Source organism: Sceloporus undulatus, chromosome 2 (assembly GCF_019175285.1).
Source record: "Sceloporus undulatus isolate JIND9_A2432 ecotype Alabama chromosome 2, SceUnd_v1.1, whole genome shotgun sequence".
NCBI lineage: Eukaryota > Metazoa > Chordata > Lepidosauria > Squamata > Phrynosomatidae > Sceloporus > Sceloporus undulatus.
Window position 1 is genome coordinate 31,736,350 of NC_056523.1, and position 15,791 is coordinate 31,752,140.

Consider the following 15,791-nt stretch of genomic DNA (forward strand, 5'->3'; position numbering starts at 1 on the left):
TAATAATAATAATAATAATAATAATAATAATAATAATAATAATAATAATAAATTGTATTTGTATTTCAGCAGAGAATAAAAACAACAATACAATACAAAATACAATATTATCTAAAAATACAATTCGTAAAACAACAGCAATATTACTACCAATCACTAAAAGGCCAAATTGTCGTCAATTTTCCATGCTGTTAAGTCAGAGTGGGAACGTTCCATGAAATCAGCTATAAAAGGTTAGGTGGATAGGCCTGCTGGAAGAGATCCATCTTGAGTGTCTTTTAAAGGCTTCTAAGGTGGTAATGAGACGGATCTCTTCCGGTAAGTTGTTCCATGATTTAGGGGCCGCGGCTGTAAATGCTTTATGGGAAGTTGTAGTTAGTCTAGTTTTCATATGTTCCAATAGTTTCTTCCCTGATGTTCTAAGAGTGTGGGGCAGATTGTGTAGGGAGAGGCGGTCCCTGAAGTAACTCATGCCCAAGCCCTGTAGGGCTTTAAAGGTAATAACCAAGACTTTGTATTGCGCCCGGAAGCTGATCGGCAGCCAATGAAGAGATCTTAACATTGGAGTAGTATGGTCAAATCTTGATTTGTTGAAGGTTTTTTTAATGACAGATTTATTGCAAGTTGCCTTACCTCTAAGCTTCTTTGTTGTTGTTTAGTTTCATGTTTAATTATATGTCTTTACACTTGAGGATCTTACCTAGTTCCTCCACGGCTGCCTTTCCAAGTCTAATTTCTTAACTACAATTTCCATGTTGGTTAATGACAATGGCCTGTTACAGACTGCCAAAATAAAGCTGCTTCGGGTCTCTTTGGAGGTATGCTATTTAAATGATGCATGGGTCCTAAGAGTCTGGAGGTCGCGCCAAAGCCACACTCCATTCCTAAGCACTGGAGTGCAGCTTTGGTGCAGCTTCTGGATTCTTAGGATGCATGCATCATTTAAACAGCATACCTCCAAAGAGACCCAAAGCAGCTTTATTTTGGCAGTCTGTAACAGGCCTAAGATATAGGAAATCTTTAAGACTAGCAAGGTGTTAATGAAAAGCAAAGAGATCCTCCAATTATCCACAGGATTGGCAGAGGAAAGGACCTAAGTCTTCATTTTATACAGAACAATAAGAAGAGGAGAAAATTTTATTGCAGAGTTTGTCTCCTCACTAGCTGAGATACGATGAATTCATGTCTTTGATCTCTCCTGGGATGACTTGTCTCACACTTTGAGGATGTTTAATTTCCTGAATATTATAAATACATTTGGAAACATTCCGGAAGTGGTTTTAGAGAATAATTTACTTTAGTGGCTTTCCTCTGTCAAACATAGCTGATGGGGATGGCTGAGATTTTATGTGCTATCTGTACCATGCAGTTGTTTTTGTTGCTGTTTATGAAAAAAATCTCTCCATGTAATTTATCCATGGCACATTAATGCTTCGTATGTGCTGGCAAAATGCTACACAATCTTCAACAGCTTTAGCGAATTCCTGAGAGAGCACACTGTGATTAAATGTATCTTTGCTTACATTAATGGATGATAAGGATACTGTAAAAACGCTCCGTTTTGATAAGCTGCTTAGAAAGCTAGGAGAAATTGGGTGAAATAATTAACTAACTTGGCTAGGATATGGAACGATGGATATGTATACCTTTGCTGTTTATGCAGCAGTACTTGCCTCCATCAAGAAAGGGAATTTGCAACTGAAGAAAGAACAAGGGTGCATCTGTAGAAATAATGCAGTTTACCATCACTTTAACTGCTGTAGTTCCATCCTATACACAGATTTTTTTATACACGGATTCAAGCACCCATGGTTTGAAAATGTTCAAAAAAGTATAAATTTGCAATATCAAACCTTGATTTTCCAATTTTTTAAGAGATACCATTTTGCTATGTCATTATATTTAATGGGACTTTAATGGGACTTGAGCATCCATTGTTATCCACAGGGGATCTTGGAACCAAACTGCAGCATATAACAATGGTCCACTATAGTTTTACAAGGTCTTAGCCTTCTCTGCCAAAGAATGTTGGTGTCTCCTTAAACTACAAGTCCCAGGATTCTGTAGGATCCATCGCAGTTAAAGTGGTGTCATAAGTTTCATAAGCAGGGTAACGTTGGAGCACCATGTGAGGAAGGGGAGGGAGCTTTCTAAGGCAGCTCATTACTGGATCTCTCTAAGCCATGAGTGGCAATTCTGTGGTCCTCCAGATGTTCTTAAACTACAACTCCCAGCAGCCCTAGGCCAATGTAGCCAATGATAAGAAACTGTAGTAACTGCAGTTTAACATCAGCTAGAGCAGTGATTCCAAAACTTTGGCCCTCCAAGTGTCTGGGACTTCAGCTCCCAGAAGCATTAGAAAGCATGACCAACAGTTAGGAATTCTGAAAGCTAAAGTCCAAAGATCCCAAAGTTTGGGAACTGCTGATCTAGAGGACCACACAGTACCCACTCTGGCTCTGAGCAGAGCAGTGGAGAATTATGCTTGCAGATGTCTCATCCAAAAGGTTGGCATGAGTCAGGGCCAATGTGAGGGCAGTTAACAACAACAACGTCAGAGCAAACAAACAGAAACATTGCTCTCATCCATACCTAAAGGAAGCCAATTTCTTTCTTGCAACAACCTCCGCTCCACAAAAGCAAAACTACAGTACAATGCTGCTTGCTGCTATCTTACTCCAGTCTTCAGTGTTTATTCTATATATTGAGGTTCCCTTCCAGTATCATAGATCCTGGGAGGGGAATTATATACAGATGTACTGGGTGAGCTGCCAATTGCTCTAAGAAAACTTGCATAGTGATAATCTAGTCACTGTCCATAGTACAGTGGGGCCTTGGTATGCATTGGGGTGTGGTTCCAGGAACCCCGTGTATACCAAAATCTGTGGTTCCTCAAGTCCTATTATATACAATAAGAGGTGCCCCTTATATTAAATAGCAAAATCAATGTTTGCTTTTTGGTGGAATATATGTTCAAGCCATAGAAGGTGGAATCCATGGATATGGAAGGCTGGCAGTACTGATTTTGTTGTGCCGGCACAATAAGCATCTCAACTATTTAGCCGTGCTCTGCAAGGACTTCGAAGGAATCATGCTGGACCTAGAGGAAAAGAACCTGTTTTACATATTCTGGGCCATTAATCATCAGTTCAGCCTTTCTTTAGGTTACAGCAATAACAATCAGTTTGCAGTTCTGCTCAGTGCAAGTGACCTTGTGAGCCTTTAACATGTTTACCATATAATCAGCAGGGAATTCCATTTTCAAAATATAAGACTTCATAATCCATTAGCAATAGAGATTGGCCCAGAGCACTGGATTTTCTGGTCACGTGTATCAAGGAATAAAAAAAAATATTAGTATGCAGCCAGATTAATCTTCAGCTTTGGGTAAAAAACAAACATACTCTCCCTCTCACAACCTCTCACCATGTCCAAACAGCTATACATATACTGTAGTAGCTTCATTCACTTTCAAGCGAGTGTATCTTTATTATATGCAAAACCTGTAGGAAAGCTTGCTTGCAGAAAACACAAGGTGGGGATGAAAGAATGCTGTTCAACAAACAGCTCAGTGAAGGTAGTATTGCATAACTGGTAGCTCTCTTTTGCAGGTTTCTCTGTAGGTTACATAACTCAGGCAGAAATACATATACTCATATTAATGGGAGAACAGAAACAGCTCTCATTCAGCGTCACAACTCTGATAAATAAATTAAATAAAATAGCAAAACTAATTCTCTTCCCTTGCGCGCGCTCATACACGCACACACACACCTAGACAAATCCAATTCTATAATCAAGGCCTTTGGTGAGATTAAAAACCAAGCAAAGTAGTTTAGTTCACAGTCAAGTCCAATAAATCAAAGAAAAGAAACAAGTCTGCTGCATTTCAGAACGTAACCTTGGCAACACAGAAAAAAAATGCTCCAACAGAACTTAGGCTCATTTGCCTTATTCGTCATTTCTGAAACTCGGGTTTTAAAAAGGGAGACAATGATGTATACAGTAAAGTCAGCAGCAAGACACAACAGAGTTCCAAAGGCAGTTTTTTCAGCACATGCCCACATTTTATAGCAGCTCCAATATTTGGTATTTATAGGGATGGAAGGCCTGGCAAATGAAAATAATTTATATGTATAGCCCACATTCCTTAAAGGCTAAAAAGGAAGGCTTGGGCAAAAGACAATAAAATAAACAGTTAAAAATAAGTTTTTTTATATATTGCTACTATTATTCCAGCTCCATAAAGGTTTTCTGAAAGAAGGATTTACAAAAGAGTTCATTTGTACATCCTTCTAAGTTTTAAGGATGCTGTATTTTCTTTCCATGTTATGTCAGGGTCCACACCAAGGGCCTCAGTTCAAATTCAAGAATGGCACTGGTCACAAAGGAAGAAGTAGCTCAGACCCACAGCTCAGAGACAGAATTTTCAAACTGCGTCTGGAAGACCAGAATTTTTTTTATTAAGTTACCTTTATTAGCCCACAGTCACTCTGAAGACAAGAAGCTGCCCATCAGCAGTCTAAGTAATGGGTTTATCTACTCCAGCATCAGTTACAGGGGCTATTGCAGTCTTCTAAGGCTGAAATTGGAAATTCACCCACCAGATTTTTGACTCACTTTTGCTCCCTCCACCTCCCTGCACAACCAGTGTGGAGGGATTATAAGTGTTGAGCATCACCTAAGGAACACAGATGGTCAACCTTCTTCTAAAGTGTCAGGCAGAAATCTTTACTACCACTTCCTGCCTGATCTTCCAAACTGGTGATGTCAGTGAATGAATGACAGCTCTTCCAGCTCACTATGGCCCATTAGTCTCTTAGCCATTACACTCTCAAAAACTACAAACACACATCCAATGTTTTCTCAGCTGCAACTGGAATTACTGTATCTCCATGGTATCAAAACCATATATCCATACAGTGGCCTCACCAGCTGACATTAAAATGTTACCACTGAAGAAGGCATGAGTTTTATTATATCAAATCCACTAGGTGAGTTGTTAATTTACTTACAAGGCACAGCATGGCGATAAAGGTTATCTCTAATAGTCTGTTGCAGCTCGTGATCTGGAGATCCTTTCTGAAACCTCTGGTTGAGATAATGTCTCAGATCTTTGTTCAGACGACTTCCTGCAGGAAATAAAGAAATCACAGTTGAGTATGAAAGGGATTAACATTTCCAGCCCTGGCACACACTAGACTTGCAATTTGAAGCTCCTCTGAATTATGGTGCACTGCTTTTATGCATTTCAACTGTAAATGGCTTATTACCAAAAATAACTTGCTGCAAACGTGTTATCTCTCTGGCTTTATAACTCATCTCTCTTCCTGCTGGTATTTAAAGAGATATTATTTCTCACTACTACTACATCACTTTTTTCCTTCCATGAAGAGAAAGGGCATAGATGAGATTAAGAAAGAAAAAAATATTTAAAAGGAAGGCATTTATTCTTCTGCGTGTTCCTAGAGAACAAGCTGAGCAGAAGACAATACTGAATATGAATCCAACAGGCTTCAGAAATAAACAAACATTGGGCCTCTGCATTCATCACCACTACCAAGACCAATTTGCTTCTATTCAAAGCAGAGTTCACAGGTGTGCTCAAAATGAGCAACTCAATTTACTGTCCAGGATCTTGAACAAGGATCAGCCAGGGGTTTAATGATTTCTAGTCAGTAAAAGCCAAAACTATTATGCTAGAATTCCCTGTCTAGAACTCTGATTTAAACAAACCAGGTATACAACGAACACCAAAGCCAGTGCACAAGAAGGGCACTCGATAGAAGGAGATGGAGGAGACAGAGGCCTGATGAATCCTGGCTTATGTCCAAACTTTTATAGGGAGCTGAAATTCCACCACTTCCAGTGAAAGTTTAAATAGATGCAGGCAAAAGAACTGGACTTCCTTCCTGGCTACAGATTTTCAGCAATACCATACCAGTTAATTAATATGAAACAGACTGAATATATTAAGGGTAGCTAGAGACAAAAACACACACTTCCTTCTTTAAAGCTTCAAATATCTCACTTTTTCTAGAAACCAAGCAGGATTTTTATAGATTTAAGTCAAATTTACTACACAGTAATGAAATGTTTGTACAAGTATGTGAAATAATAGCTTGAATGTTATAGACAGAACTCAGCGAATACTACAAGAAAACAGTGGTGGAGCGAGGGGAGGGGGGGCTTCTATAAGCAACCAGGAGGAATGGCCCATGGTCTTAGATGTCACTAATGCACATAGCATGGGAAATGAACAACATGAATTTGAACACTGTACACAGAAAAGCAAACAGTAAGAGTTGTTTGACAGTGAAATATGCTGCCTCGGAGAGTAGTGGGGTCTCCTTTTTCAGAGGTTTTTAAACAGAGGCTGGGTGGCCATCTGCCAGGAGTGCTTTGATTGTGTATTCCTGCATGGCAGGGGGTTGGACTGGATGGCCCTTGAGGTTTCTCCCAACTATGATTATATGAAATATTATAGGAGAATATTATGCAGCATCAGCAGACAAGATTTATGTGGAATATAAATCATGTATGGCTTCTTCTACGTTCATAATCATATACTTCAATAAATGTACTCATTAGTTATTTGGTCACAGACCAGCAGGGACTTAATGTGCTGTACTTAAAATGTGAATTTGAAACAGTTAATTAAAAAATAATAATCAAGAATCTTCTAAGGTTTTCTATAGGAACAGTTCTCCATCGGAGACTTCCAGGATTAATCACTGCTCTGGGATTTGAGAAAGAACAATTTTTATTAGTTCTGCTGAAACCCTACTAATTAGCTCCTAGCAGGGCAGGAGATCAACCTACGTGGTTTTTTTAACTTCAAAAGGAACCAACAGTTCTCTTTGTCCCACCCTCATCTATACTCTCCAAAGTTCCAGACATACCCAAAATTGATTCTCCAGGTATGTGAAGAGATTAAAGTGTAATGCAATTATTCTAATAAAGCAAACTCAGAGAGGGCAGATGATACCCTCCAAAATCCCACTTTCACCCCCTTTCAATGTAACAGTGCATTCACCAACAGTTCCACAGAGAAAATAAGTGCATTTGAACATGATTACACTCTTTAAATACCTCAAGGGGCTGTCACAGAGAGGAGGGGGCAGGTTTGTTCTCTGCTGCCACAGAGGGTAGGATCAGGCCTAATGGTTTTAAATTACAGGAAGGTAGATTTCAAATGGGCATTAGAAGGAATTTCTTGACTGAGCTGGAATCAATTTCCTAGAGCTGTTGTGGGCTGCATCCACATTGCAGATGTAATCCGGTTTCATACAGATTTAAGTGTGCTGGCTCACGGCTATGAGATTCTGGGAACTGGAGTTTGTTGTGGGGCGCTCGCTCCGCTCCTGGCCCCACAACAAACTCCAATTCCCTGAATTCCATAGCCTTGAGCCAGCACACCTAAAGTGATCTGAACCCGGATTATATCTGCAATGTAGACGCAGCCATGGTCTCTTTGGATGCCTTCAAGAAGGGGCCATGGGGGATGCTCTAGTTGGATTTCCTGCACCGAGTGGGAGGTTGGTCCATGATGCAACCTCTATTTCTATGATTATATATTTTTTGTTACACTAAAAGGCATTTACATGCAGGCAGTAGTACCTGAGAATTACCTTTCAGGAAAGGGGTCCTATCCAGATAATGGTGGTGTGTTCATGATGTAAATATATAGGTAAAACAGACTGGGTGAATCTTGAAGTGTATTAAATAGAAAACAAAATCAGGGATAGCAGAACTGAAAGGAAATTATGATTAACCTTTAGGAAGAACTACCTGATGTTAAGAGCTGTTCAACGGTGGAACGGACTTCCTGAAAAGATGGCTGATCATCTTTTTCAGGTAGGTCTTTAAAGAGTGTTCGGGTGGTCACCTCTCAGGCAGCTGTTCAGCTTGGAAAATAAAAGACTAAGAGGTCACATTCTGAAGGAATGCAATATAGAAGACAGAAATAGCTTTTCTGCTGCTCCAGAGTTAGTCTTCAGGTAGGACTATATCAACCAACCTGCCATCCCATTGTAGTTGTGTTAGTTTAAGGCAATGGAAACATTGGTTTGGGAACATTATCACACTTCTCTTCAACGGTGCAAAGGTATCACCTTGGCAATCTCTGGTCCCGTGCTGTGTTTACCGCCCCGTAACCCCATTTTCCTATCCTATGACCTACCTAGAATACATTTTGGTTTTTATTATTTTTATTTTATAACTCCATTGGCAATATGATAAAATAAATCTTCAAAAAAGAAAAAAAAACATAAAATGCAAAGAAAACAGCCTGCTAGGAAACAGCAAGCAGGAGATGGAAGATGGAGAGAGAAGAAGAACTGCACCCACTTATCCCCCATTACTGCTGGTATTGGAACTGCAGTGGAAGAGACATAGCACACCACAGGCAGAGGTAGAAAGGAGATATTAGGAGCCATTGAAGGGTTTTTTCCCATCAATGAGAAAGCTCCACCAACAACTGAAATTTAAAACAGCTACGCAAGACACAAAACATCATGCAATAAGTACCAGCCGAACATACATTTATTTATTTATTTCATTTGTATGCTGCCTTTCTGCTAGAAGGTGGCTCACAGGTAAAAAGCATATAAAAAAAATTACAATTAAAACATAAAACATTTATAGTCATCTAAAAACCATAGAAAACCACATAAAAATACACAAAGGCTAAAAGGCAAACTTGACAAATACCATTGATCAGTAGAGGAAAGAGTGTGACACTACACCTATTAAGCAGTCAGTGGATAAACAAATGGAAATCATGTGTTAGCAGATCACATTGTCAGCAAATTCTGGAATCAATGTTAACAAATGCAAGGATAACAGAAAAACCAGAGAAAAATAGCAGCGTTAGAAGAAGTGTATCGTTTCAATTCTGACTGCAGTTTCTGCACATATGAAAATACTGTACTTCCAAACTCAGTCTTCCTATGAAGATGGCAAAGTAAGTCAAATCTATAAAATCTTCTTGACCCGCATTTTAGATACAAGATCACGAAAACTCAAGGAATCTTGGTCCAAATAAACACTGGTGACTGGGGCTGTAGAAGTACAATATTTCTTCCCCTGTTGCCTGTTTTAGGATAAGGCAGGCTGAAGATCAATTGCTATGTCTTGAACATTCCCAGTCATTGCTGCGGGTGTCTGCAGCTTTCTCCATCCTCCTTTCATTTATCCTTTGCAGCAAGCATAGATAATCAGGGTCATAAACTATACTTGTGAAGAAGGAGAAAATTGTTTGTGCAGGGATAGGTCAAGGCCAGCCTACAATGGTCTGTGACCTACATTAGGGCTTTACAGATAGATAATGCTCACTACTTGTCCACCCCCTTCTTCTCCTGGATAAACGAACAGTATTCACTGCTTCTCTGAAAAGTAAATTGCACTGTTTCCAAGAGCTGGCTTTGCATAGTAAAGCTGAATTTTTCCAGTGTGATTCTTATCAAAGGAAAGAGCTGCCATTTGAAGGTCTCGGGACATTTTCCATGGAGCATTAATGCACTGCTTGCATCAGAAAGATACTCATCCACACCTTCTTTAACACACACTCTCATTTTCACCAACACTACCCCTGAATGAAAGTTTTAAGGCACAGCTGATAGTTATGAAAAGAAGAACAATTCTAGGCCCAGCCATCATCAGCTGAGAAGAATAAAGCTGAATGCTCTACTGTTGTTGTGTGCCAGCACTCAGTGGGTTTCCATGGCTGAGCAGGAATTTGAACCCTGGCCTCCAGATCATAGTTCAATGTTCAAACTACTATAGCATGTTGGCTATCTGAATGCTCTATTTCTTGACAAAATCTTCTTAAAAATCAGTGATCTTTGGAGGGCAGAAGGAACAAAGATCTTACAACATGACAGTCACTTTTTAAACCAAGTAGTGGTAGTTCTAAACAGCATTTTGGTTTATGAAAATGCTATAACTCCTGATATTAGATACTTCAAGTGCTGCATAGGTGCTCTGATTGAAACAAAAGATAAGCTTGGGGCCACATGTGGGAACTATGGCCTGTTACAGACTGCCAAAATAAAGCTGCTTCGGATCTCTTTGGAGGTATGCTGTTTAAATGATGCATGGGCCCTAAGAGTCCGGAGGTCACGCGAAAGCCACACTCCATTCCTAAGCACTGGAGTGCAGCTTTGGTGCAGCTTCTGGATTCTTAGGATGCATGCATCATTTAAACAGCATACCTCCAAAGAGACCCGAAGCAGCTTTATTTTGTCAGTCTGTAACAGGCCTCTGTATCTATTTTAAGTACCTTTGACAAATCATTCCTCCCCTCCATCACTGTTGTAAAATGTAAGCTCTTTTTTAGAGAGAGTGATGGAGCACATAGGAAGAGGAAGCATTCCAACAAGTCAAAGCCATTTAAGGCTTTATATCTGAAGTGGGCAGTCTGTCCCCTGGCTTAAGGCTTCATTCAGACTTCAGTCAGATTTTCTGGCCCCATCTAAGGGCCTTTCATACTAGAAAACTGTAATGCTATGATCCCATTTTAACTGTGGAATTTTGGGATGTGCAGTTTAAGAAGTGGGATTTAGAATGATCAGCCAGAGAGCTCTAGTGCAAATTACGAATACCAGGTTCCCATAGGAGGCAGCGAGGTCGGTTAAAATGGAATAATGGTGTTGCACTTGTGTATTGTGAAAAGGCCCTAAGAGAGATGCATCAGGTGCTCTCTGTCTTTCTCCTATTTTTAAACATTATTATCATCATCATCATCATCATCATCATCATCATCATCATCATCATCTCCATTCTGCTACTTGGATGGCACACCACAATCATCACATCATCATTATTGTTGTCACTGTTATATTTATTTACATCCCACGTTTTCCCCAGATGACTTTGAAGGCAAGTTGCAGTGACTTACAAAAGTTATTTAACTTGAACAGCTAGAGCTACAATTAGAACTACAGAAGTACACAGCATACAGAAATTAAAACTACCATCGCCCCTCCACATCTGTGGCTCTGACTTTTGTGGATTTGATTATTTACAGATTTTATTAATAAGTTATCTCTAGGAATATTTAGGTCCTCCAGTGCAACTCTATGCAACTCTATGTTCACCCTTAACCAAAAGTCACACTGAAGGACCTAGAGATTCCCAGAGAAAACACCCCACTAGGAATTTATAGCTCCTTCAGCGCAATTCTATGGTCAACATCTGGCAGATGTTGATCAGAGTTGCACTGGAGGACTTAAGAGATTCCTGAAGAGGAGTTCTCTCACTTAAAAACATAGTATTTTTGTTATTTGCAGGTTTTCTACATTCACAAGGGTCCTGTGCCCCTACCCCTGCAAATGTGGAGGGATGAGTCCATAATTAAATTTTTCAACAAATTAAAAGCATGATCCTAAAAAATAAAAACAACAGATATAAACAATACAGTACATTATGAAAAGCCCTTTATCCTTGAGCATCCATACTCAATAAAGCTTACATTATTACACAGAACAGTTGTTCCTGGGCTATTTTCCCTAATTTGAATATTCTATTTCTCCCGCTAAATACACTATTTCTCGAGTTGTTTCATCTCCTGAGAAGGATCCCCTCACTTCTGTTTTCATAATAACAAATGTTTACATGTAACTTTATATTCCATATAGGTATGAACCAAAAACATAACAAGTTACAAAGTAAGACTGGCTAATACTCACAAAACCTGAAAAGCCCTCTTTATACCTTTGACACATCTTAGGAGACAACCACTCAACCCATTGCGGTTACCACCCCAATCTGAGGCCTTGTCTGTATGGGTCAAAAGTCCCATTCCCCCTCCCATCCTGACATCTTCTTGTTTTGATAATGAATGGCCCAAACCTCAGTTCTGGTGTGGGCACACCCCAAACCAGAAATGGAGTATACTCAAGATTAAAATGGAGTATTATTATTATTTTATTTTCTTATATCTCACCTTTCTCCCAGTACAGGAACTCAAGGTGGCATAGTAGAAAAGCTTACCTGCTGCTTTGGGTCTTCTGGGAACATCCAGAGCCTTCCATTTCCGCACTGAAGTGGCTGTCTGCATGGGCATCCCACTGGGCTGCTCAGTGCGTCAGCCACCACCGCTGATCGCTCCTTCTCAGATCAGAACAAGTTGCCTAGAATGTCGCTGGGTGCCTTATTCTGGCCTCAGAAGTGAGCAACCTGTGGCAGATGCCACCACAGCACAAAAATGGATGCGAAGGTAACAGGAGTAGAACAGGGCAATTGCACGGCCAGGATAGTCCAGGCTACCCCTAGAATATCTTGGCCAGTACAGACAAGGCCACAGTGGAAGAAAAATAACATATTTGGTTGCTGCCTGAGCAAATGACAGTCTCACAAGAACACTTTACCAGGAAGAAATCTCTTTATTGCTAAGAGTAAGATTTTATCAGGAAAGTCAAAAGCTTCAGATTAGCACAGAGCAGGAAAATAGTAGCTCAAACACAATTATAATATCCAGAACAGTAGCACTAAAGCAGGACTCTCTCTCTCTCTCTCTCTCTCTCTCTCTCTCTGTGTGTGTGTGTGTGTGTTTAAAGAATACATGTTGGCATGATAGCAAACATCTAAAATTATTGTTGCTAATCCCAGGAGCTGCTACACAAATGATAACATTTTGAGCCTATATTATTTTATTCTGCTCCATCCTAGCCTTCCAGCTGCAGACCAAAAGTGATTATAAGTAATGGGGCTATAAAAGCCATTCAATAATTAGAACCCTCACTGGCCATATGCCAGCAGTGACAAAAAAGAGTGATTTATGTAAGTGAGGGATGCTACATCTGCCATTCCATAGTTTGCATAGCACTGTGGCTTTCAGGTCAAAGCTTAGCCCTGCTCAGCAAGGCATTTGCCATGGAAAGGAAAGAAAGAGGGACACAGCAATGAATGAGCTGTGACTTGTCATGGCTTGTTTGTTTTTATTTTTTAAGAATTAAAATTACTGCAGAGGATTGTGTTGGGTGAGGTTTATTCACACACAGAGGCTGGCTGCTGTACCGAACTTAAAGAATAAATCCCCCCCCCCCCCAAGCTAAACTATACAGGCTAGAAAACATAGCATGGCTAGCTTCTTCATGTTGTGCACAACTAAGCACAATGCATGTTATCTTCACTGCATTGTGAAGCACAGTCAGACTGGGGTGGCAGTAGAGATCAAGTCCCTCATGATCATTTCAGGATTTTTTTTAAAAAAATCCATAATATACATAATATTAAGGTTTCATAACACAGGTTAGGGTTCCACTCATTTTTAATGATAGGAAAATAAAGCAAAGAAATGATGACACAGAATTAAGGCCTGTACAGTCAGAGGTTGGTGACAATTCCTGTCACTTCCTGTCTGGAAATAAAAAACTCATCCAGCAATTTTTAAAAAATAAAATAAAGGGAAATGGCCAGTAGTATCCCCTGAAAGATACCGTATATATTCGACTGTAAGTCAACCTCATGTATAAGTCATGGGCAAGTACTGGGGCCAAAATTATGGATTTTGCTATGACCCATGGATAAGTTGAGGGTAAAGTTTAGAGGTATATAGCAAAGGATCTAAAGGATGAAGCAAAGTAAAACAATGTCAAAGAACTTACAAAATTCCAGCAGATGTAACTGTTTGTGCTTACTCTTAAAGCTGGATGGATGAGAAAGTAAAGGGGCTCAGGGCTTCCAGGACAGTTTATACTATGGCTTTTCACCAGGGGACAGTTCCTTCTTTTAAATAAGAGTTAAGATATAGTACTTACATTGACCCATGGATAAGTCGACTCAAGTTATTTGGGTCAATTTTTTGACCTACATTTCTAGACTTATACATGAGTATATACAGTACTCACCATTCTAGGTGACCTAACCCATAACTTTAGGCTGGGTGGGAAGGTCATGGGAATGCATGGGGGCACTGCATGCAGACCATATGCCTCAATTGCTCCGCTCTTGAGTGAGATACTTGACAGCATCTTCTTAAAAGTCAGTTCCAAAACCAAAATTGATGTTCACAGCCATAACACACTAATAAGCCAAAGAAAAGGGAAGCCTTCTTGGACCAGGTCTCACACAATTCCATAAGGTTTGCTGCCAAGTCTACGCTTTTGTGCTCTCTCTGATATTTCAAATCTAGAGAAAGTGAGATCACCAAGGGGAGTACAACTGAACTTTAATAGAATCAGTGGCTTGGGGCATTTAAAAGTTACTAAGGGCCTGAATAATGCATATGGTTGTCCTGGACCATTTTGTATTTACCCAAGACAAACAGTGAACTGGACTTCTGATTAGGGAAAGCAGAAAAGCACATCAGATTTTCTGCTGTACATGGGAAAAGAACAGAATTATCTGGAGCTTCTTTGGATGCCAAAGATATTTCCCTGCAAGCGGTATTTCACCAAAGCCTAAGAACTGTGACATTTCCTTCTGTCCTTTGCTCTCTTTGAAGTATACTCATCAAGCACAGACCAACTTAGGGAAAGAGAAGGGAAGAATCCTTTCAAAACCTCTCTGGCACTGACACCAAAGTGTAAAGGTGAGGAAGGACGAGAAAAAGGTGTCTGAAGGATCACATTCAAGGGGATGTTTGTCTGATTGAAATGAAAATTTCTAGGCCAAGTTAAAAACCAAAAGTGAGCTGTATGCAGATCAAAAAGTTCACAGACAAGCATTTGGGGGGAAACAGCACTAGGTGACGACCTGTGAGAATCAAAGGACTTGGAGAAAAGATTATTGGACCCAAACATACTTTGGTGAGAAAACAAATGTGGAAAAAAAATCCACTCACTCACTCTCTCTTTCATTCTGTACTCGAAATGGCTAGGAGGTGAAGTGGCATTTTAGACTTCTCCCTGCATCATTTCCAGGACGCTGCAAATCATGACTGACTGATTATAGATGCAGAAGCAGAAAGGACTTAGTGATTCAGTTTCACAAACTTCTGTGCATGCTCAGAAGCACTCAAAACATTTCTGATGAGGAATTCTTTGCCCTAGAATCACTGGCTCATTTTTGTAGCCAGCTGCCTATTTCTACACTTGTGTACTGTAGCTTAAATAAAACCATGATTATTTACTAATTTTAAACATGACTCCTTACTAACCTTTAATAAAAAAAGTTGATAGAAGGGTGAATGAAAAGCAAGGATGATGGTAGGAGTGAGCAGGTGGGGATGAAAAGAAGAGAGATGTTAATTGATGGCAAAATTTAACAGATTGCAAGATGAAATCCCATCGTTTAGGTCAATCTTTCCCAATCTGACAATTTCCAGGTGTGCTGGACTTCCACCATCCCCAGGCAGCAAGCCTATTATGAGCTTTCTAATTTATGTGAGAAAAGGTGCCAGGTTGGGAAAGGGACATTTTTGAAAGTAAGTAATAAGAAAATGTATCCCATAGATCAATGATGACAATCTTTATGCCATTTTCTATTAATCCCATACGTATGTTCTCAAAAGTAACATTTCAAGCAATGTATTAATTGACATCAATGAGTGAAAAATAAATTATTAGAGCAAATTCATCTCTCTAATTTGTAATGTTGATTATTAACAAATTAATTTTGAAACCACAGCATTCCAAGCTCTGGTACAAAGTGAACAGCTGAAAATATATGTATAGAAAGATCTCAACAGGACTATAAAGATCTCACAGTTCAGTTGCACAAGCATTTGAGCCAAAGTTGCACATTTCTCCCCAATGTTGTTTTCTGAAAATGACTGCAGTACACACAGGATTCCAAAATTATGTTTCACAAGCCTGAAAATCAGTACAAGATTATCATATTATATA

At 39.6% G+C, this 15,791-nt stretch overlaps 1 protein-coding gene across 17 annotated transcripts in view; it reads right to left on the bottom strand.

Annotated features, from left to right (window-relative positions):
* The window catches only part of MAGI1 (membrane associated guanylate kinase, WW and PDZ domain containing 1), a 598,529-nt gene that overhangs the window by 285,232 nt on the left and 297,506 nt on the right, over positions 1 to 15,791 (bottom strand). For all 17 annotated transcript variants that reach the window (XM_042453464.1, XM_042453468.1, XM_042453467.1 and 14 more), the window contains exon 2: positions 5,016 to 5,132. In XM_042453464.1, coding sequence (XP_042309398.1) covers positions 5,016 to 5,132 — 117 coding nt within the window. The remainder of the gene's footprint in view (positions 1 to 5,015; positions 5,133 to 15,791) is intronic.